General features: G+C 37.5%; 1 protein-coding gene across 3 annotated transcripts in view; it reads left to right on the top strand.

Annotated features, from left to right (window-relative positions):
- The first annotated feature begins 675 nt into the window (after positions 1–675).
- PRMT3 (protein arginine methyltransferase 3) overlaps positions 676–23277 on the top strand; it is a 123711-nt gene continuing 101109 nt past the window's right edge. The window contains exons 1-8 of one of the 3 annotated variants that reach the window (XM_077866208.1): positions 676–811; positions 976–1135; positions 2336–2418; positions 3775–3824; positions 4822–4924; positions 11989–12148; positions 13695–13839; positions 18000–18065. In XM_077866208.1, coding sequence (XP_077722334.1) covers positions 784–811; positions 976–1135; positions 2336–2418; positions 3775–3824; positions 4822–4924; positions 11989–12148; positions 13695–13839; positions 18000–18065 — 795 coding nt within the window. In that variant the 5' untranslated portion in view covers positions 676–783. The remainder of the gene's footprint in view (positions 812–975; positions 1136–2335; positions 2419–3774; positions 3825–4821; positions 4925–11988; positions 12149–13694; positions 13840–17999; positions 18066–23277) is intronic. The other 2 variants (XM_077866209.1, XM_077866210.1) reach the window with 2 other exon arrangements.

The raw sequence follows: 23277 nt of genomic DNA, 5'->3' as shown, positions 1-23277 counted from the left end.
GCGCTGCTCCAGGCTCAGCGACGAGCGGCGGGGCGGGGCCCGGAGGCAGCAGCTGGACCCGAGCTTCCTGCGTCCTGCGTCCTCCAGGCCTCGACCTCCGTGCGCTCGAGGGCGCCCCCACCGGCTCCTGCAGGCCCCCCCCGCGCCCCGGGGGTCAGGGAGCCCCGGAACCCGAGCCCCGGCCCGCGCCGCGCCGCCGCCGCCGCCAGAGGGCGCCGCCCGGTCCTCGAGCGAGGGACACAAAGGGCGCGGCGCCCGCGGAAGAACCCTGGCGGCGGCGTCTCTGCGCCTCGGGGCTCCGGGCCGCACGCGGGGACCTCCCGCTCACACCTGCCGCCGCGCGGGGAGGACAGAGGCACCGCAAGGCCCGCGACGCCGCCGCCGGGTTTCGGCGGGCAACGGCGCGCGCTCCTGCAACCCAGCGGGCGGGGGCGGGGCGGGAGGCGGGCGAGGGGCGGGGCTCGCGCCCTCGCCCCGCCCACCCCGCCTCCGCCCCGCCCACACGCCGCACGTGACCGACAGCCGCGGCCTTGAGGCCGGAAGCGGCCCCCTGCCCGCACGCGCGCCCCGCCCACTCGCCCTCGCCCCGCCCACCCGCCTCACGTGACCGACGGCGGCGGCCCGAGGCCGGAAGCGGCCCCCTGCCCGCGCGCGCGCCCTGGCGTCTCCGGGCGCCGGGGAGTCCGGCCGCGTTCCCTGCCCGCCGCGCGCTCGCGTTCGCGCTCGCCCCCGCCCCCTTCCCCGCCCCCTTCCCCGCCCCCGTACGCGGGCTTCCCCGCCGCCATGTGCTCGTTAGCGTCGGGCGCCGCGGGTGGGTATCCCGGGCCCTCGGCACCCCGGCCGCCCAGCGGGGAGGCCGCGGCGCCGCACCGGGAGCGTCCCGGGGGGGAGGGGGGGGAGGGGGCGGCGGGGCCCGGGCGGCGGGAGGGCGGGGGCGGCGCGGCCCGGGGCAGGGCTGACGGTGCGCGTGTCTAGGCGGCCGGGGCGCCGCGGCGGCGGAGGACGAGCTGCCGGAGCTGTCGGACAGCGGGGACGAGGCCGCCTGGGAGGACGACGACGACGACGAGGACGGGGCCGGGGCGGAGGCGGCGCTCCCGCACGACCAGCAGCAGACGCCCTGCCTGTTCTGCCACAGGTGCGTCCGCCTCGGCCCCGGTGTCCCCGCGGGGTGAACCGAGAGGCCCTTGGACTGAGCCCCCGGCCGTTGTGCTCCCCGGTCCCGCGGGGCCGCAGCAGGGCGCTGGGAGTCGGCGTCGAGCTCGGCCTTGCGAGTGGCCGCCCTGGAGACCCGCCGGGGCGCCCCAGCTTTATGGAGCTGCACCCCTGGCAGGAGGGCAGCAAGGAGGGCAGCAAGGAGGGCAGCCCCGGGCCGCCTGCAGCCCCGCCCGCGGGAGGGAAAGGATGCTCTTCCCCGCGCAGGGAAGCCGAGCGCGCGCCATCCCTGACTCGAGGTCACGGAGCTGGGGTCTGCCTTCCGTCCGCACACACGCTCTTTCCACGTAAAGCCCTGCGTGGCCGTCATCCTCGTGAGCTCTGGCTTTCCGGACCGGCGGGCAGGAACGAGGCCTGCTTGGCATCGGCCAGTGCGAGGGGAATAAACACTGCGGCTTCCCGTAAGCCGGGCGCGGGGCTTGGTGGCTGGCGTAGTCCCGCAGGTGGGAGCACAGGTGGCGCCGCGGGCGTGGCTCCGGAACGTCCAGGACACTCAGGGTGTCATAAAACGGTATTTACTGAGCATCAGGGATGTGCTGCTTTGCGATAGGCTGAGGTCGTGACCTGAGTCACTAGGTCAACCCTCGGTCGCCCACCAGCTGGGGCGTGTGTGCAGCGCGCAGGCGGGGTGCGGCCCCTCCGTATCCCAAGTGCCCTTCGGGTTGCAGGCCTCGGATCAGAGGCTCGGCCCTCACACCACCCAGGGATCCCCATGCTTTATTTCTAAGAGCAGCATGAGCTGTCTCAGTTCAAAGCCTCTGGAAGCAGCGCTGACACAGAGAAAAGAGCCTTCTGTAGGGAATTTTAGTATCTTGAGAATAACAGTGTATCAAAGGGAGTTCTCTTCCTTAGAAGCCTTTTGATAAACTCGGTGCTGTGATTTCACACATAAATGAACTGTGACACTTACAATGTAGTTTGTTGAGGGTCTGAAATGAGACTCAGGTACTAATTCCCTTTAGAAATGCCTGATCCCTCTCATTTACAAGTATGTGTGTTTTTTTCTTAACTGGATATAAAACCAGAAATCAGCAGAATGGGGGAAGAAGGGTATATTAAACATGAAATCAGTATTTAGACTTTGGAGGGGACTAATTCATGAAGCTGTTGTTTGTTTTTTCAGGTTATTTATATCTGCCGAAGAAACGTTTTCACACTGTAAGTCTGAGCATCAATTTCATATTGATAACATGGTCCATAAACATGGTGAGTATTGTTTGGAATAAAGAGTTTAGTTGCAAGATTTAAGTTCACACTTTGTATTCTTCAAGACCTTTCCTACACAAGTTCAATAGAGTGAAAAATGTACCAACCTATCCTATGAAATTTTTTTTGACAAGTGGCCATTGGAGGAGAACTAATTTTAAGTCACTCTTCTAGATAAGATTTGCTGTACTTAAGCTTATATTGACTTTACAGCTAAAAAGGAAAAACAACTTTGGCACGTGATTGCATTTTTATCATATTAGAATTAAGGAGAGCAAGGATAGAGTCGGAGTCCGGGAAAGAAGGTGGGATCGTTGTGGAAAAGAGGCAACTTACTAGGTCAAAGCATAACATGAACTTCAGGGCATACAAGGTTGAGTTTGGTAAGAGTCTAGAAAAAGGAGTGCTGAAGTTAAGGTGGTGAACAAAATATCTAGATGATTCTTTTGAAACTTGCATTCGAGCATACTTCCCTTATAATTCAAGTCTGCTTCCTTAAATGGATGAAGAGCTACAGTATTCCACTGAAACTAACGTAATACAGAATTCGTTTTTTCAGTCTTTATATTTGCTATCAATTAGAAAAGACATTATGTGATAAAATATGTTTATAATTCATAAGTTTAACTGCAGCTGCTTTTGTAAGACATGAATGACTTTTTGGGGTTTTTTTTATATACATTCTTAAACTGAATTGAAATCACACTTTTAAATGTAATTTTAAAATTTTTTTCATTTAACAAATAGAGGTTTTTGTATGCTCTTATGCATATAAAACATTTTAAATGCTGTTGTGTTTCTCATAACATTTGTCATGACAAATAATACCCAGTTGGTTGGATATTCTGTTGCTTTTCCGCGTTTAAAATGCTGCTTCACCTATGGAAAGAAAGCAAGCCTCATTGTTTTTTGATTTACATCATTTAGCTTAATATAAATACTTTGTATACTCCGTGTCTAGCCAAAACTATAATTTGATAGGCACCCTAAAAAATAGGGAATTTAGAGACTTTGGGCTCTAATATCACCTGCCAAATACTTGGTAAAATCTACAACTGAATTTTCCTGACTTGTATTTTTCTTAACAAATGAGGATTTCAATTCTAAAAATTAATTTCCTACTTTTTAGAAATGCAAGACAGACAGTAAAAATTGTCATCCATGTGCTTTTGTCAAAGTATTTGGAAGTATTAAAGTTACTATTTCTAGTTCTTAATAAGAAATTCAAAATATTATAAGTTGTAGTTTAGAGGATAGAAATATTTTATTATCTAACCAGAGAAACCTCTATAGAATAATGGGTCAGTGAAACAAAACTCATATTAAAACAGGTGAATATCTTTTTTTTCTCTTTAGGACTTGAATTTTATGGATACATTAAACTAATAAATTTTATTAGACTTAAGGTAAGTTGATAGCTTATTTTATAATTTTGTTTGGTGGGATCCTTGGGTGGCTCAGCAGTTGAGCGTCTGCCTTTGGCCCAGGGCGTGATCCTGGAGTCCCAAGATGAAGTCCCACATCAGGCTCCCTGCATGGAGCCTGCTTCTCTCTCTGCCTGTGTCTCTGCCTCTCTCTCCGTGTCTCTCATGAATAAATAAATCTTTTTAAAAAATCATAATTTTGTTTGGAAACTAAAGAAATACTGCTGTGACTATTGATGAATTGACTTTAGAAGAATACAAAGAACTGCTATATAATCATCATGTTGAGGGAATCATAAACATTAGACACTAGTACAACATAGAGCACCAAGGAAGTGAATACACATGCTTAGTAAGGTATTATTTTTAACTTTGTCCAAGAGGTGAATTGATTTATGTGAAAAAGTAATTCAGGGCCTGATAATACTGATGCACAGTATTGCCCTACATCAGAAATAATTTCTAGTGTGATTTCAAGTACTGTGGTTGTCTTTGTTCTATTTTTCAAATACTTAATCCTTTTCTCTCTTTTATTCAAATGATTGTTTATGTTCCCATGTCCCCCAAATCCAAACAATAAAAAAGTGCATTGAAACCATATTGCTGGGATCCCTGGGTGGCGCAGCGGTTTGGTGCCTGCCTTTGGCCCAGGGCATGATCCTGGAGACCCGGGATCGAATCCCACATCGGGCTCCCGGTGCATGGAGCCTGCTTCTCCCTCTGCCTGTGTCTCTGCCTCTCTCTCTCTCTCTGTATCTGTCATAAATAAATAAAATATTAAAAAAAAAAAAACCATATTGCTTAACCTAAGCAATCATACAATAGGTTAACGAAGTGACAAGCGAACACAGACTCCTTAAATAGAGATTTTATGTAAGGTAGACATGATTCCTCAACTTTCCTATCTTTTGTTGGGGGTGGGGGGGGAGGGACGTTGTGATTATATACAATAAAAAAATGCAATTAATTTTACATCCAGAATCCTACAGTTGAGTATATGAATTCCATCTACAACCCAGTGCCTTGGGAGAAAGAAGAGTATTTGAAGCCAGTATTAGAAGATGACTTATTACTTCAATTTGGTAAGATGAAATACTGAGTCTACTTTTACTTAGGGTCATTTGTAATGGCAAATGGTAGTTAAATGTTCTAAGCAAATATATCATCTCCTTAATTCTCTAAAGACTTCACCAGGTAGCTGGTTTCAATAGGGAAGTTAAGAACTCATAGTCACACTGACCATCTGAGAGAGAAATTTAGAAATAGGAGTTTGTTTAAATATTGTATACAAGATGTTCTGAAACATAGGGACACTTGAGAAAATAATTTTTACTTGTGGACTAAATTTTAGTCTACTAAAATTGACTAAAATTTTAATTTAGTTAATTTAGCTAAAATTAGCTAAATTTTAAATTTAAATTAATCAAAATTTTGAAATCTGATTCTTTATTTTTTCTGCTTCAAAAAATTTAAAGTAGATTTAATAATACTTGCTGCTTTTGTTTGATGTATTTAGATCAGATAATTGACTTTTCTTAAGGCATCAAATTTACTGAGATTTTTTTTTTTTAAAGATTTTATTTGTTTATTCATGAGAGACACAGAGATAAAGGCAGAGACATAGGCAGAGGGAGAAGCAGGCTCCTCGCTGGGAGTCCAACGTGGGACTGGTTCCCAGGACCCAGGATCATGCCCTGAGCTGAAGGCAGCCACGCAACTGCTGACCTACCCAGCATCCCTGAGATTTTGTTTTGATGCAGAACAGATTCCACTTAAATTTCCATGTGTTCACACTAACTCTATAGCCTTCCATGTGGCAGGGCCACTTTCCTTATTATTTATTTATTTATTTATTCATTCATTCATTCATTTATTTTTCCTTTTTTGATTATAGCTTTCTTATTTGGTTATTTGCTCTGTGCATTTGCTCATTCTCTAGTTGACTCTTTAAGATTTATTTATTTATTGAGGGAGAGAGTTGTGTGCACATGCGAGTGGAGTAGAGGGAGAGAATCACAAGCGAACTTACCCCTGAGTGTGAAGCTTGTGGTGGGGGCTCAGTCGCAGGACCCACGAGATCATGACCTGAACCAAAATCAGGAGTCAAGTAGAGCACTTAACTGATTGAGCCACCTGGGCACCCTGGCTCATTCCTTATTGTACAGGGAACTTGTGAAAATTCTTTTGGCTTCTTATAGATACTTTATTGTTCTAACTTACCAGGGTTAGTGTTTTTTGCTTTTTACCCTTTATTTATATTTTCTTCCATGTTTCTTGTGTCAGGCGAGGAAGAGGGTTTGTTCAGATTAGTGGGACCATTCTAAACAGACATGTACCTTCACATACAGAAGTTTGACCGTGTGGAGTTGAACCGTTCTCTGATGAGTATGAGAACTGTGGAAAACTATTCATTTCCATGAGAAGGACCATCATTAAGTTATGTGGCGGTGTGCTGGAGTAGTAAGCTCCTCAGTGTAGGATTTAGGAACTATGTGACCCTGGACAGAGCTTTCTGTTAAGTTTTCATCTATAAAATGAAGAACCTGGGCCAGATTTCTATGATTCTTTCTAGTTCCCAAATTTGGTGAGTCCCAGGTTGATTCTTTCCTATTTTTACAAATACTGTCTAATCTCATTTCTCCCTGGAGTGACCACAGTGATCTCTTTGATAAATGACAAAGTGCCTACTAAGTGCTCTTCATGACTTCCTACATTCAAAATCGTTTATCGAATACTCACATGAACATAGTAATGTTAAATGTTTCTAAACACGAAGAATGAATCTTTCTCATAGGAAGCCCACAGTCTTAATAGTAAGTGTTTTGTTTTTAAATATCTGTCTTGTGTTATAAGGTCAAGTGTTGTAAGTTTCATGAGAAGTAGAAAAGGTAGTACAGTTCAGAAGAGGAACAGATTATTCAGATCAACATATACTGAGTGTTGTGTGCTGGTCACGGTGGTTACAGATCTGCATTGACTAACTCTCCAATGGTATATAAAGTTGATTTCTTTTAGCCTTAATTTGTAAAAAGGTGATAATGACATTACCTTAGAAAGTTGTCACAAAGGTAATGCATATTAGCATAGTACCTGTCAGAGTAAGTGCTTAATAAAGGAGAATTTATTTTTATTAGTAAATAAATAAGGCCTACGAGTTTGAATGAAGAAGCCATGACTTTGATCTGGACCACTTAAAGCAGCTTAGTAAAAGAAGGAGAACTTGAACTGGGCATGCCCTTGCAAACACTGCCTGCTTCTCTCAAATAGCCTGTGTTCCTAGCCATTGGTGGAGAGAAGTGGAAGAGAAGTTTGTCGGTCTCCCAGCTCTAAGCTTGATTACTGACCATTGCATCTCCACTGCCTTTCAGTAAATATTTATTGAGCATCTTCTAAGTATGAGGCTCTGAGCATTTAAAGATGATTGAATAATAATAAATAAATATAAATAATAATAAAGGCGGTGACTAAGAAAATAGGCAATTAAAGTACAGTATGGGGGGCGGGGGCCAGATATCACATCAGTGATAAATCATGTTGATGCTATGAACTCTTTATATAATATGATGTGAGTGGCACTAGAGAAAACTCTAGTCTTCTTCCCCAAAACTGATAACCTCAGTTGAACTATGAAAAACCATGAGACACACAAAGTAAAGGTCATTCTATAAACTACCTGACCAATACTCTTCAAAACTGCCAAGGTCCTCAAAAACAAGGAACATGTAAGAAACTGTCATGGCTAAGAGAGGCTTAAGGAGACATGACAACTGAAAAAAAAAGGAGACATGACAACTGAATGAATTATAGTATCCTGGATAAGATCTTGGATCAGAAAAGGGGATGTTAGGGAAAAACAAATGAAATCGAAGTAAATAAAATGTGTGTTTTTTTTTTTTTTTCTTTTTGAGTACAATGTAGGGGCACCTGGGTGGCTCAGTCGTTAAGCACGTTAAGCATCTGCGTTTGGCTCAGGTCATGATCCCAAGGTCCTGGGATTGAGCCCTGTATTGGACTCTGCCCATTGGGGAGCCTGCTTCTCCCTCTTCTGCCTGCTGCCCCCCCCCCCGCCCCCCCCACTTGTGCGGTCTGTCTCCGGTCTGTCTCCATCACAAACTCTTCTACATTAAGGGACAAAGGATCAAACACTTGATAGAACAGTAGGGGGGAAAATACATGATTAGACAGTTCACTAAAGGTTCAAAAGTAGCCCAACAGTGAGATGCCATTTCTTAGCTATCAGATTGGTAAATACTTTTAAAATATGACATGTTTTGTTGATAAAGCTGAGGAGGTAAGCACTGTCATACATTGCTGGTAGTATGCAATTTTGGCAACACCTAACCAAACTGTACACACATTTACTTTTTAACAGTGGTTTCACTGATAAGAATCTGTTTTTAGGTATACTTCCAATATTCTGAAAATACATATATACAAAATTATTAAGTATAGTATTGTGATTTTTAAATATTTACAACAACTTAAGTGCCCATACATTTAGGAGAGTAGTTGAATAAACTATTGTATATCCACACCATCTACTAAAAAAAGACCCAAAGATCTCTGAACCGATAGAGTGATGTCCAAGACATATTGTTAAATAGGAGAAGGCAAAACTCAAAAGAGTATCTACAGTAAGATATTCTGTCTATGTAAGAAAAAAAGGGATTTGAGAAAATGCATGTGTGTGCTCATTTGTACAAAAGAAATACAGGTAGGATAAACTGGAAACTAAAGAGAGTAGTTAAGTATGGGGTTTAGTGGGACAGGGAGGGAGAGAAGGGCACAATGGGGTTGAGGTAACAGGGATAACAAGGGAACGACATTTCTCTGAGAGTACCTTTTGTATAGCCCCGACTTTTAGGACTGTAGTAGTATTTCTCATAGCCTTCATGTAACGAAGAAACCAGCAAAGCAACCAGGATGTATGAGGGTAGTGATGGTCCAAAATGGGATCCAAACACTAACAAATGAACCTAACCATATTACAAAGGAATAATGTAACTGCCAAAGGGGATGGGGAAGGAAAGAGCTGTGGAAGTAACTGAAAGTCTTGACTGGATATTGTGCTGAGGCTCCCAAGTAGAAAGACTACATAAATGCTGTGATGTCAGTAAAGTTGTTATTTGCAGGGTATGGATTAGCAATCCTGGGACTTCTTTTTTTGTAATAGCATGGACAAGTAAATATATTATGAATAATAAGAGCTGTGTTTCTCACTGTTAGAGAAGGAGGTTTCAGATAAGGAAAAAGGGTAGGATGAAATGAGTCCTATGGTGATAGATTGGTATCAGAGGTACCAGCATGAATTCACAGTTTTTAATGTACATAGAGATAGATACAGAAATAGAGGCATGTGTGTCTATTTGGGTTGGTATATACACATGTATTTCCTAGCTCTGTTGAGACAGCCTAGAAAAACTCCAGTAGCAATGAGCATGCCTACTGCCCAGATTTTAACACCATTATCCAATAAAAGGAACCAAGGCTCTTTAGGGAAGTGATTGATTCCATGGATTGGGCAGGATGATACAACATGAGTTTGGAACAGCTTGTGCGCCAAAGCAGGGAAGTACTTAAAAGGTGGGGGGAGGTGGGGACTTACACAAGAATTCAGGAGCCAACCTGAAGGACTGCTAATGGCCGAAGCTGGGCTAATTTGATCAATACAGAAAGTGGCAGTATTGGGTTTTAACCCATAGGACGGAATAAATAGCTTGGATCCGAACTGACCTAATCAACCAAAGAAATACATGAAGAAGGAGCAACTTAAACTTTTTTTTTTTTCTTTTTAAATTTATTTATGATAGTCACACACAGAGAGAGAGAGAGAGAGGCAGAGACACAGGCAGAGGGAGAAGCAGGCTCCATGCACCGGGAGCCCGACGTGGGATTCGATCCTGGGTCTCTAGGATCGCACCCTGGACCAAAGGCAGGCGCCAAACCACTACGCCACCCAGGGATCTCCCAACTTAAACTTAGAATAAGATTTTCACTAGTAAATGTAGAAGGGAAGAGAAAAATAGAAAATCACCATTAGGCGAACAACACAGTAATAACTTGCAGAAAAGACCCACCAATGGATGCTAAGATTAGTGGGCAAAAATTTAAGGTGGAATAGGACTTGCATAGTTCACAGTATCTGCCCAAGAAATTTAAATACAGAGGAGATGTTAACTTCTCCAGTAGACACTACCACAGCCAACTGATCAAGGTTAACATCACCAATAATAAATCCTCTTGACACCTTAGTAAAATGCACTCAGGATACAACATCATTTTTCTGCTGTTCTTGTCAAAAATGTAAAACTGTATTCTGGTAATGAAAAAAACATCTGAAAAACCGACGTTGATGAGCAGACTACAAAATCACTGTTACAGAAGTGTCAGATACAGTTCTTGGGTGCAGTATTCTAGATAGAGTTCAGGGTGCTGAATATTTTAGTTCTGATCTTTTACATGTTTTTTAACTTTTCTAATTCATCATTGACAGCGATGTATTTACATTTCTATGACTGAAGATTTGTCTATTTTTGCCTTTTAATTCTATCAGTTTTTGCTTTTGTAAGGTTTATGGTCATTTATAATCGTTAGGTCTTCTTGATAAATTGACCATCCTTTGTGGTAGTTCTTAGCTGCTGAAATGAAGTATCTAGGAGATTCGAACCTCCTGAGACAGAATGTAGATGTGGAGATTCATCTTTCTGAATGTGGCTTAGAACTATTAATTAGACTTTAATAAATTATAGTTATGGGTCTTAATGTTGACTGAACCCTTTCTTCTTTTCAACATTCAACATTTAATATATCTGATTGTCTCCATATTATTAGTGCTGAAAGTTTCTGTTCTTTTATTGCAGCAAAGAGCAAAACAAACCTTTTAAAGCAAAGAAATCAATTCCTTTGTTCATTTCTAATCTGTAACTTAACAAGTTGGCTTACAGTTTGACGAAGTTTGAAAACAAGATACACAGAGTTATATAGTAAGGAGTAGAAGATATGGTGTACCGTCCTTAACGTATCTTGTTGCTCTCATTAATTTTTGGTGAATTAAATAATAAATGAATGTATAGTTTTTTAAAACAGTGACTCAGTCTTCTTCAGACTGATTAGAGATTAGTGGCATATTGTACTACTGCTTTTATAAGTTCGATTTAGGCTATAGTCTCTAAGTTACAATATTCCCATGCATTTATTAAGCTTAGTTATTTTGTCTCAACTCTAGAAGTGTCACAACTAAAAACTGAATAAGAAAAAAAGCCATATTTCTCCAAGTGCTGTACTGAAGAGAAAATATAAATGCATTGTTTTTATTGCTTTAAGTTGATCAGAGAGTTAATTGGACTGAATGATAGACACTGGGATTTTGACCTCACTCACTAACTCCATATATTAATTTCTGTTAGCAGAAGTATTAGTTTTACAGTGGAAGTTAATGAGTTCATACATAGTGAAATTAAAGTCAAATCAAGAATTTTTAATACTAGGAATTAGGATGTCAGTAATATCAGCAATAGACATTGATGTATAGATTGCAGTATCCCTTACTTAGGATGAAAAAGTTACTGAATGTGTAGAATTCCTTATGCACACACTGTCCTTAATGAATATCTAAATGTCATACCTGTGTCTGAGAAGGGACCTGGTGAACTGGCAATAATATGAGCTAGGAGGGCAGGCATGGGTTTGAATCGTAGTTTTTTTCATTAAACAGCCAAATGACTTTGGGCTGTAGTCACTTAATTCCTCTGAAATTTATATTTCCCATGCCTTAAAATAGGAATAAATGTTACATGTTAGGTTTGTTTTGAGGGTGAAATGAAATGTAATGTGTGTAAAAGAAACCTGGTAGTCAATACATTCAAGGATTTTTTCCATTTTTTTTTGTTCCTTCCTAGTTTTAGTTCAGTATAATTAATGCATTTATATATGGTTAATTTAGCCCCCTAATGAAAAACTTAGAGTAACAACATGCTTTTTAAATTTAAATGGAAACAGTTTGAATATTAAATATTTAATTAGAAATACTTTTACAAATATTTCTCAGTTGGCTGCATAATAGGCACTTTGTATTTATTGATAACATGTTTATATTTGCTTCATTGTCAGAAGATGTCCTGATAATAATGTCCATTTATTTCTTTAGATGTAGAAGATCTTTATGAACCAGTGTCAGTCCCATTCTCATATCCCAATGGCCTCAATGAAAACACATCCGTTGTTGAAAAATTGAAACATATGGAAGCCAGGGCACTGTCTGCTGAAGCTGCATTAGCTAGAGCACGTGAGGATCTGCAAAAAATGAAGTAATTTATCAATCTTACAGAAAATTATTTATTTAGATACTAAAAGTAATACCACTAAGAATAAGGTGGAATATGGTAAAACATTTCATATACTGGAAAGCACAATGTAGGTATTTAATTTTAAATTTATTTTAAATTAATGATATTAATTAATATTAGCATTTTTATATGTTATAGATATAGTTGATTAACATAAAATTTTGTGGTTTTACCTCTTCTCACATACTTCTTTATAATTACTTTTGTACTAATGGTTATTATTCTGGGAGTGTTGGCCTCTTGAGTGCTTTTGTTCTTTGATATTGCTTTCCTTTGAAATGCTTTGTATCTAATAAATTTCTCCATTTACTTTTTTTCTCCTAGGCTTTTAAAGGAGAGTAATTAATATTTTTTTAGGTTGGAGGACAATACAGTGTTGAAATTTTTGTTTTTAAAGAATCAAAGTATAATTATGTAGTATTCAGTTAGAAAACCAGATACATAGGATGGTTTTCTCCAGTGAGTAAATTAGCCTTCTACTGGCTTAGTACTTCACAGAATTTAATGTGCATATGAACCACCTGGGAATTTGTTAAACTGTACGTTCTGATTCAGAGGTCTGACATAGGGCCTGAGATTCTGCGTTTTTACCAAGTATAGCTTTAGCTGTTGGATTTGTAAGTCAATTGCCATTTCCCTAATACCCACTTGATGGTTTGCCGGGATGTCCAGCAGGGAACATTGGATAGCTTGATTGTGGTTCCCTCTCCCCATTTTTGAAATTTTATTCTGGTTAATTTATTAACCAACAACAACTCTACTATCTACCTCTTTGTGTTTCTCCCCCATATACATTATAGATTCTTTTTTTTTTTTTTTTAATTTTTTAAATTTATTTATTTATGATAGTCACAGAGAGAGAGAGAGAGGCAGAGACACAGGCAGAGGGAGAAGCAGGCTCCATGCACCAGGAGCCTGATGTGGGATTCGATCCCGGGTCTCCAGGATCGCGCCCTGGGCCAAAGGCAGGTGCCAAACCGCTGCGCCACCCAGGGATCCCACGTTATAGATTCTTAATACATTGTGATCAGAGAGGGAATTGAGTTTTAGAGCTGCAGTGGGTGGTGGTGGCATACCTAGTAATTCTCAATTTGAGTCACCTTTCTGCCCATAGAACACTTCCCCTGAGATGATATGGTTTGAAAGAATATTAATAGTGTTGAAATATACCACATTGATTCCGTTGCTAAAATAAGGTTTTAGAACAGTAGAGATATTGAATAAAGAGAATGTGCTTTTGTTCAGTTGAAAGATACAAATGGCTATAATCTTCAGCTGGCAGTGTTTTTGTGATTTGCAGAAGAAATGTTGACATCTCGGTTTGAATATGCTTTTGCTTAAGATCCAGCAGGGGGAGCTTTCAGTTGCTTAAGATAGAATGTGAGTTAGAAGGCTCATCACACTGCATTCTCCACTCCCTCCACTTTCCTCTCCCTCAACCTCTAGCCTTTCCTTTTTTCATGGTCCAATAAACCTGTCTCAAGGGTGTATTTCAAATTGATTACAGACAATTTGCTCAGGATTTTGTGATGAACGCAGATGTCAGAACCTGCTCGTCATCTACTACTGCCATTGCAGACCTCCAGGAAGATGAGGATGGTGTTTATTTCAGCTCATACGGGCATTATGGGATACATGAAGAAATGCTAAAGGTTAGAAAAGAGCACAAACCCACCAAATCCATACTAAAGGAAAAATAGAATAAAACAAGTTTTTAATATATATGCTGTAGGAAAACTGTTTTTTTTTGTTGTTGTTGTTTTTTTAGAATTGCTTTTTAAATCTTTGGTGCTTAATAGCACATCTTGGGTGGAAAAGACTATAGGAGCATCACAGTCAACTGTAAATTCTGTTTAAGATCATTATTAATCTTTATTATACAGTCTTTACTTTTACTTGAAATAGAACATTGGAAAAAACTGCTGCTGGTTTAGGTCTTCTCAAAAGCAGCTATTAAATAGGAACAAATTATACGTTTGCCTTTTAATGTACAAAGGGGATGATTAATTTTAGTGTTTTAAATAGCAGTATGACTTCAATTTGGGCAAATAATTCTTTGGTACAAAGTTTAATTCTAAATCTCACAGTTGTCATGGCATAACTTTTTTTACACTTGAAATCATTAATATGTAGAAGAATTTCCTAAATTGGTCAAATAAGGTTTTTAAATTTGATTGTTTTAATTTTTATAATGTCCATATAAAATAGAAGTAGATTTCTAGCTTTGCCTGGTAATTATACATTTGATTATGTATTACAGATTGTAAAATAGTAAGATGTAATTTTTTAATTTGGTAAAACTAAAAATATCTATAGTAAAACAAGTGGTGGAATGTAAAAAATTTATTTAAATGTTAGATGTTCATCTCTGTGAATTTTCAATGCTACAGCCTTTTCTTAAAATAAACCAACAAAAAATTCATTCCTAAATTCTTCCTCACCAGATTGTTTTATTTTGGAAAGCCCTAAGACCATGTTCCCCTGACACAAATGCATCAATGTCATGTCATTTCTCTACTAATGACATGTCACGGTTGTGCTTTTTGTTGTCACTTGGGAATGGTATAGCATTATAAATAACAGTTCTCTTAAGTCCAGAGGGAGTTTGTTTAAAGGAAATTGACTTACTCTCTTTTCTTTGTTAAAATTAATTTTATTGTGTCTAGAATTTTTTTTTAAGGAATTAACTTAAGCCCATGTTTGTTATTTTAAATCACCTCATTAATCTAAATGCCACCAAGCTTTAATGCCTTTGGTGTGGAAATTGTGTGGGTTTTCAGACAGATAAGTTTATTGAGACTCCAAATAGATAGCACATAAAAGTGTCCTAGGTACAATCATCAAGGAAACCCGGTTTGACTACTTGTTTCCAAATTCTGTCTTGGAAATTTGTAGCCGTATATCCATTACTAGAAGATCTTCACACCTGATCTTGTATCTTTAAGTCCTTTTGACGTACATACGGATTTAAGAAGTTCCAACTTGAAGTTTCCAGTGCTACCTTTTCCCTTTTAGAGAATCATTTAAGAATCCCTATTAGTATAATTTTCCATGCCTCACTTCCCATTAGCTGTTACACAATGTAATTACCTCTCATCGGGGATGACTTGATTAAGTTTTTAGAGGAAATAAGGACCTATTCCATGCAAAAAGAACTATTTATCAATTTTATATTTTGCTAAATTATAAAATGTGGATGAGTAGAAAATGTTCTGTATATCAAGCAGTAATTTGTTTTGTTTCTTAAAACAATTCTTAGCTCACATAATCTGTTTAAGGTTGTGCTACTACTAGAATCTCACTTGATCTTTATAAATAATTTAAAATTGAGAAACTGTATAGGATTTACTTTAACGCTTAGGATGGCCTTGCTTTTATAGGAAGAGTTATTTGGAATTTTGGTTGCTTAGTCTCATATTTCAATGACACTATTGTGGCATATGTTGTGATCATAATTATAAATAAAAGTATTTTGTGATCTCCCGTTCTAGAGTTGAGATGAAGATCTCAGTTTTGAATTTCAGCATACAGTTGATGGAAGGATGGATTACACGAACTTTCAAAATCCTTTGCCCACCTTATCTTTCTGAGGAACAGTCATTGTTGACTAATGTTGTAAATCTGAGACGCATTATTCTCTTTTTTTTTTCCAAGAAAAATATTGTTCATCCTGGTGAACATTTATCACAGATCATGGTACTATTAGATAATTTTTCTTTACTGCATTCTTCTCATTGTATCTCCAGCTGACGCCTACATTCCTTCCACCTACATAAGCCTACACATTTAGAACATACTGTTATTTATATTTGTAAAATTTATGGTATATACTTTTCTATAGTCTCTTTCTTAATTTTTTTTATATTTGTAGGAATAATTCCATGACACTTTACTAGTCTTAAACAATTATTTTGCTTCTTAGTATTGGAGCTTTAATTTTATTCTTTTGTGTTTCTTAAATAGGGCGATGAAAGAAAATAATTTTTAAAATTTTTGTTTATTGTATTGAAACATTAGTGTTTTAGAATACATTTTTAGAAGTAGTTATGAGTGCTAGTCTTTCATTTGCTTGCATTTTCACGTTTAGTGGTTTTTCAAAATTTCAGTTATTAAATTGAACCTCTGCTGTGTCCAAGGCACTCTGGTACACTTTGGATTTTATTGCATCAGAGTGAACGTGTGAATGAAAGCAGATGGGTCTGTAGAAAGAGCTTGGATGAAGGACTGTAGTTAAGGGAGCAGTGGTGCATGAATTTAGTTAGGACTGGAGTTGGGTGCTCGTGATCAAGTTGGAGCAGTGGTGAGGCAGTGTGATTGGCGAGAGCTTTCTGAGCGCCTGCCTCCTAGACTGATGTTCAGCCAGCAGAAATCACTGGTTGTAGTATAAGAAGAGTGTAAAAATGACAAATGTATGGAATGGTATTTTTTAAAAGACTTTTAAGATTGGTAAGTTAATATTAGTAAATCTATTTAAACATTAGATTCTTCCAGTAATTCTTAAAGTAATTGCAGGGAAAGGTTTAATAAACCTGATTTAAAATACTGTTTTTAGGGGCACCTGGGTGGCTCAGTGGTCGAGTGTCTGCCTTTGGCTCAGGGTCATGATCCTGGGGAACTGGGATCAAGTCCCACATCAGGCTCCCCTGCAGGAAGCCTGCTTCTTCCTCTGCCTATGTCTCTGCCTTTCTCTCTGTGTCTCTCATAATTAAATAAATAAAATATTTAAAAAGAAGTTTTTTGTAAACCAGTTTAAAATAATTCCATCAAAAAACATGGAATTCTGTAATTCTCCATTCTTATATCCTGTAACTAAGTAAAACAACTTGGCTTTTAATTTAAGACTTTTATTTTTTATTTTTTTCCAAAATCCCAATACTGGCCTAAAAAAATTTTTTGAAGGGTATGGATTCCATAAATTTTTATATTGTAGCATTTGCTGTAACATTTCTTTTTACCTAGTGTGAAACCCAAAACTGGAATTCCTAATCTATTTTTATTGTGCTCATTTTATTTACTTGGCAGCAGAGGCCCTTACTGCTTAATTTGCTGTCTGTGTCTATCTCAACTGAAATAATTTAAAAGGGAATCGGCCCTATTCATGAAATAAAATAAATGTTATCATCCGGTGCCTGTCTTGGTCACAGGTCGTGTGAGACTCCAGAGTGCAGAAGTCTCATCAATGTGAGCTGCATGGCTCAAATGATTTACCTTTGGGTTACAGGGTTTTAAGCATCATTTCCTACTACAGACATTTCTAGAAACAAAACAGGATTATAAATCAAATGGGCGCTGATAAGTGTCATTCTTAGAAAAGCCATATTCCCTTTGGTTTCATTTTTTTATATGCAATTGTAAGCATTTATCTGTTTTGGTTATTTTTCTCCCATATTTTAATATAATATTTTAACATTTAACATAGATTCCCTCCACTACAGGGAGTCAGGCTCCTGATCCCAGGCCCTATTAAAGGAACAAAACATTATGTTCAGCTTCTATTAGCTTTAATTACCAGTTGAAGTCTTTTTTTTTTTTTTTTTAACCAGTTGAAGTCATAAAGTGATAACACATCAAGACAAAAACATCAAGACAAAAATATGTACATCCCTTATCTGACTTTCAGTGATTATCCTTGTGTGTTTGTGGCATTTCCATTTTTTATTGTTTTCTTTTAGGAAAAAAAATTAAGCTTGGCTTTTCATGAAAACAGTAGCTATGGAAACTAGCAATATGCGATAAAATAACAAATATCTTCCTAGAAATTTTTATATTTTCAGTCTACCATGTAAACAGTGTTTTTCTTTCTCTACTCTAGGACAAAGTGCGAACAGAAAGTTACCGAGATTTTATATACCAAAATCCACATATCTTCAAAGACAAGGTGAGTAGCATAGGCTACAGAATTGTTCATTTCATACGGATCTTGGACAGTAGAAGTCCTCTCTTGGGTATCATTGTGATAGCAGTTGATTTAGTTTACTCTGGCTTTATTTCATGGAAGACTTTTATGATGCTTCTCTGTAGTGCAGGATCCTGATAACAGAAATGCTGATTGGTGCTGTCACTTGGTGTACAGATTTTTTAAATTGAAATTCATAAATTACAGTGACATAGGTTTAGTTAAACTTTGCTTATTCAGATTATTTGCTTAAACCATATTTTTTATTTACTGTGATTCCTATGAATTTCAGATGTATCAGATAAGTCCCATACCAAGGCATAGTTTTAATGATTACTCTAGTTTGTACTAATTAGCTAAAAATAAATAATTTTAAGAAGTTATTATTAATAAGTAGGGTCAAATATTGTAAGGTAGAACTTATTTTATATGCTTCCTTTTAAGATCTCATTTACCTATTTTGAGACAGTTTATATTTTATAGTTAGTACCATTTCAGGTTATTTCAAATGTGAAATTTCATACTGTGTACGTGTGTGTGCGCGTAATATGTGTCATTTGTCTTTCCTCCCTCATGAATTGTTTTCATTTTTCCTTCTTCACTTCTTCCTTCCCTTTCTACATTGGCATGTTTACTTAGAAATTCAGATTTTCTGTTTTTCCTTTCTTATTGGAAATTAGTCCACTAATTTAGTCAAAAATATTATCACCTCTGCCACGTACCTTTGTTTGGGAATTTTTCCTCACCCTTTCCACTTCAAGAACATCTATATTGACAACATACCAGGTTTTTAAAATTTCCCTTTCACCTTCATTTTATTCTCTGAGGTTATTTCATAAGCTTTACATGATATTGTAGCAATGAATAACAACCTTTATATTTAAAAAAATTTCTTTTCCTGATTTGTGTATTATTTGGAATATAATATAGATTTGTTTTTCATTTTCCATATCTGTTTCCCAAGAGCTGTGTTTCACTAAAATGTGACTTAGCTGAGTTAGACAGTTGAGATTTATATGGTACTCTGATATCTTGGCTAGAGCATTACCTAACATGAAAGGTTTATGATGGTATGTGGTTTTTTTGTATTTACTGATCCCCCTATAGACAAATAGGTGATTTTATTTTAAAAAATCTTAGTTTTTATCAGTTCTTTGTACTTAGGTTTTTTGTATGCTTTTTATATTTACAGCAGAGACTAAGAATTTTTTTATAGTTGGTTTTTAGATTTACCAAGTGCTGGAGCAATTTATTAAAGTCTAAAAACTGCTTTGTTCCCAGTGAAGCAAATATGTTACTATTAAAAATTTTGCTTTATACTTCTAGTTAGACTGTGCTCAGATTTTTATTTGATTTTTTCAGTAATATGTTGTGGAGAAATTAAGCATGTACTGGTCTGGGCATCATTAGTCCTGCCTGGCTTCTCAGGAACCAGATATATAATTTTAGACAAGTGGATGGATCTCTTTGGGCCTCATCTGTAATATGAAAATATTTCAACCCCTTCTGTTTTGAAAATTTTATGAGTTTTTTAAAATTGCAAAGTCTCTCTTTGAGCCATCTTTTCTTAATACTTTTTGATATGACTGCCATAAGGATTTGTTAAGTGAAAGTAAGTTAAAAGTTTTTTTCAGTATGCTATTGAATAGATTTGTCTTATCTAAAAATACACCGAAAAGGCACAAGTATTTTCATTAGAAGCTTAATTATTGAGGAATTAAGTAATTCTAAATATTTTTATGTATATGGAATGCATCTTCGTGGATTCCTAGACATACACAGTTACTTTCTGTTTTAAGGTTTTTATTTGTAACAGTGTTATAGAAAAATTATATATATATATGTATATATATAATGTACATTTTCAGACAAAATACATGCCCATGGGAAATATATAAAGTTTCAGTTAGTTGTGTTTTACTTACTGCTCTTACTGAAGATATTAAATATGCCAAACTCAGAAAACAGCTTATTAATAATTTGGGAGTATTTTTCCTTAGCACTTTCTCTAAAATGCTTTCATTAATCAGTACGTAATTAGTTTTGCTTGGCATTTATGGCTTCTCAAAAATATACTGCAATGTACAATATTATACCTATCTTTTTAATTCCTTAAAACACTTTCAGGGTTTAATTTCTGTAATTAACAATATTAAATAATCTAGAGCTTTCATATTTTTAAATGATTTGGAATACTTTTCTTTATATACTATGGGTACAGATTTAGAAAATATACTACCATATATATATTTTTGTTTGTTTTTTTAAGATTTTCTTTATTCATAGAGACAGAGAGAGAGAGAGAAAGAGAGAGGCAGAGACACAGGTAGAGGGAGAAGCAGGTATTATACAGAGAGCCTGATGTGGGACTCGATCCAGGGTCTCCAGGATCACGCCCTGGGCTGCAGGTGGCACTAAACCGCTGCACCACCAGGGCTGCCCACTACCATATATTTAAATAGCATTTGATAATTTATATCAAATTGCTTTCAAACACATTGTCACTGTATATAATATACCTGTAACAAGGCAGCGCAAGTATTTATTTACTTTTGCACATGTAGATATTTGAGACCAGTAGATTAATTGACTTGCCCTAAAACAGGCAACTAAAACAAAACCAAACCTGAGGGTTTATACTCCTAGGTTACTGTCCTTAACCCTGTGCCACTGCACTTGAAACACCATTATTTTAAAATAGAATGAATAATTAGAGTGAGATCCATTAGTTATATTTTAATTCACATTATTTTTCAAATGTGGGCCATATGCTTTTTGTGTGCTGTGATAGAATATGTTCATAAATTTATTTAAATCTAATTATTTTTAAAAGTGTATGAAATAACTTGTTTTCCTAAGTCTTATTACCATTGTTCTTTTTTGCTTTTATCTCCATTAGGTTGACAAACTTCATATAACACTACTTCTATATCATGCTATGTAGACTCATAGTAGAGATTTCTTTTTCAGAAAGATGCTAATTATTAAAAATGTGTTTCTTTCTTCCATCTCTTCTCCCTCCATTCTTTCCTCCTTGCCTTCTTTTCCTTTATTCTTATCTTAATATTGTGTGAATTCACAAACCTCCTGTGGAGGCCATATGGTTTCTCAGATTTAATTTAACTTTGGGTGGCAAATCGTGTTATCACCCCTCATAATTAATTTCTATTTGTAGTCCATTGAAGAAATTCACAGTTAGGTGCCTTCACTATGCTTTTGATTATTATCTAAAATTAAATTGATACATGTTTCCTCTTTTTTTTTTTTTTTATAGAAAATATCAAATTCCTTCACCATTTTATAAAATAATGTTAGTTTTTAAATCATCATTTCTACCTTCCTTTGATTCTATCAAGTTTTAGTTTATTACCTAATTTTGAGCTAGGTAGAATAAATAATGTGTGATTTAAAATATTTTTTAATACATGCTTTAGAAGCAGATTGACTTACATTTGCATGCTAGCTTTACAGATTACCAGCTATATGATCCTAGACCTGTTAACCTTCCCTCTCTTAAGTTCTTTCACTTTCATCATTTGCAGGATTAAGTAAGATTTATATATATATATATATGCATATATATATACTATTATATATGCATATATATATAAATTATGTTTATATGTGTATGTATATGTAGTGTTATAAAAGAACACATACCTTAATTGGAATCTATGACATATATACTTCTGTACTTTAGCTTTCTTCACTCAGCAACCTTTTTTTGTTTTTTTTTTTAAGATTTCATTTATTTATTCATGAGAGACATAGAGAGACAGAGGCAGAGACACAGGCAGAGGGAGAAGCAGGCTCCTCTCAGGGAATCTGATGTGGGACTCGATCCCCAGACTGTGGTATCATGCCCTGAGCTGGAGGCAGATGCTCAACCGTTGAGCCACCCAGGCATCCCCACTCAGCAACCTTTCTTAGAGATGATTCCTTATTATCATTCTTTCAATGGCTCATATGTCCAATGTAAGAATGTCCATAAGTTTTAACTTTTAATACTAGAAACTGCATATAAAAATATAAAATATTTAAATTTTTAAAAAATACATGTGGGAGTACAATGATAAGATAAATTCCTAACAGTGGACTTCCTGGGTCAAAAAGGGTTATTTACCATGGATGGTGTTAGTACCACCAGTCTGTCTTTACATAAACAGTGTGTGCTTGTTGATTTAACCAGTCACCATTGCCAAATACTATAGTATCATACTATGATATGATAGTAAATACTAAACTTCTAAATTTCACACTGACTTTATTTTTAAATTCTGCAGTTATTTCAGTGAAAGTTTCTTGGAACTTAATCACTTACAATTGTGTTACATATTTTTCCATTTTTCTTTGATGCCATATAACATTTCAAACTAATGTACTCTAAGCATATATACTATTTATTATAGTATTTTCTTGCTGTTATGGTTAATACATTTTGTTTGTAACTTTAAAAAAGTTTCAGTTTTGTTTGGAATGATGTGTAGTTTCCATCTTAAAATCTTTAAGTTTTTTGTATGTAAAAGTAGTTATGTTAAAATCTACTGACTCACTCGGATGGGGCACATGTGCAGAACCAGATTTTCCCTATGAAAGCATATGAGCCTTATCCTTCTTGGAGATGCACAGGATAGGAGATACAGAATAGTAGCCTTTTGAAAACTTTATTTCTTCAAATTGGCTGTTTAGATTTTCTCTCTTCTGTAGTAGTTCCTGTAAATTGTATTTTCAAGATATAATGGAATGAAGGACTGTACTTATAATAGTAAACAAAACAAGATAAAACATATATGAACAAACTTAAATAAGGTGCAGGACTAATGTGAAAAGTTCTTTTTAAATCTGAAGAACATGATAGATAATTTAAACAAATGGAAAGACTGTGTTTTTGAATAGGAAAACTTAAAATTGTCCATTTTCCCTAAATTAACTTATAATTTTAGCTCAATCCCCATAAAGCTACTCAGACTTTTTTTTTTAAAAAAACCTAGACACGTTTATTCTCTTGTTCTAATAAAAAAAACAAATACACAAAATTTTCCAGAAACATTGTGAAAAAAATTTTACAGTGAGGGTGGACCACCTTTTTAGATACTAAAATGTTTTATAAGGCTTCTGTAATTAGAATAGTTACTGGCACATGATTATATAAATCAACAAAGCAAAATAAAAATCCAAAATAGACCAGAATATA

This window comes from Canis aureus, chromosome 23 (assembly GCF_053574225.1).
Source record: "Canis aureus isolate CA01 chromosome 23, VMU_Caureus_v.1.0, whole genome shotgun sequence".
NCBI classification, from domain to species: domain Eukaryota; kingdom Metazoa; phylum Chordata; class Mammalia; order Carnivora; family Canidae; genus Canis; species Canis aureus.
The sequence above is the reverse complement of the archived record's forward strand: the minus strand, read 5'-3'. Positions and strand labels throughout refer to the sequence as shown.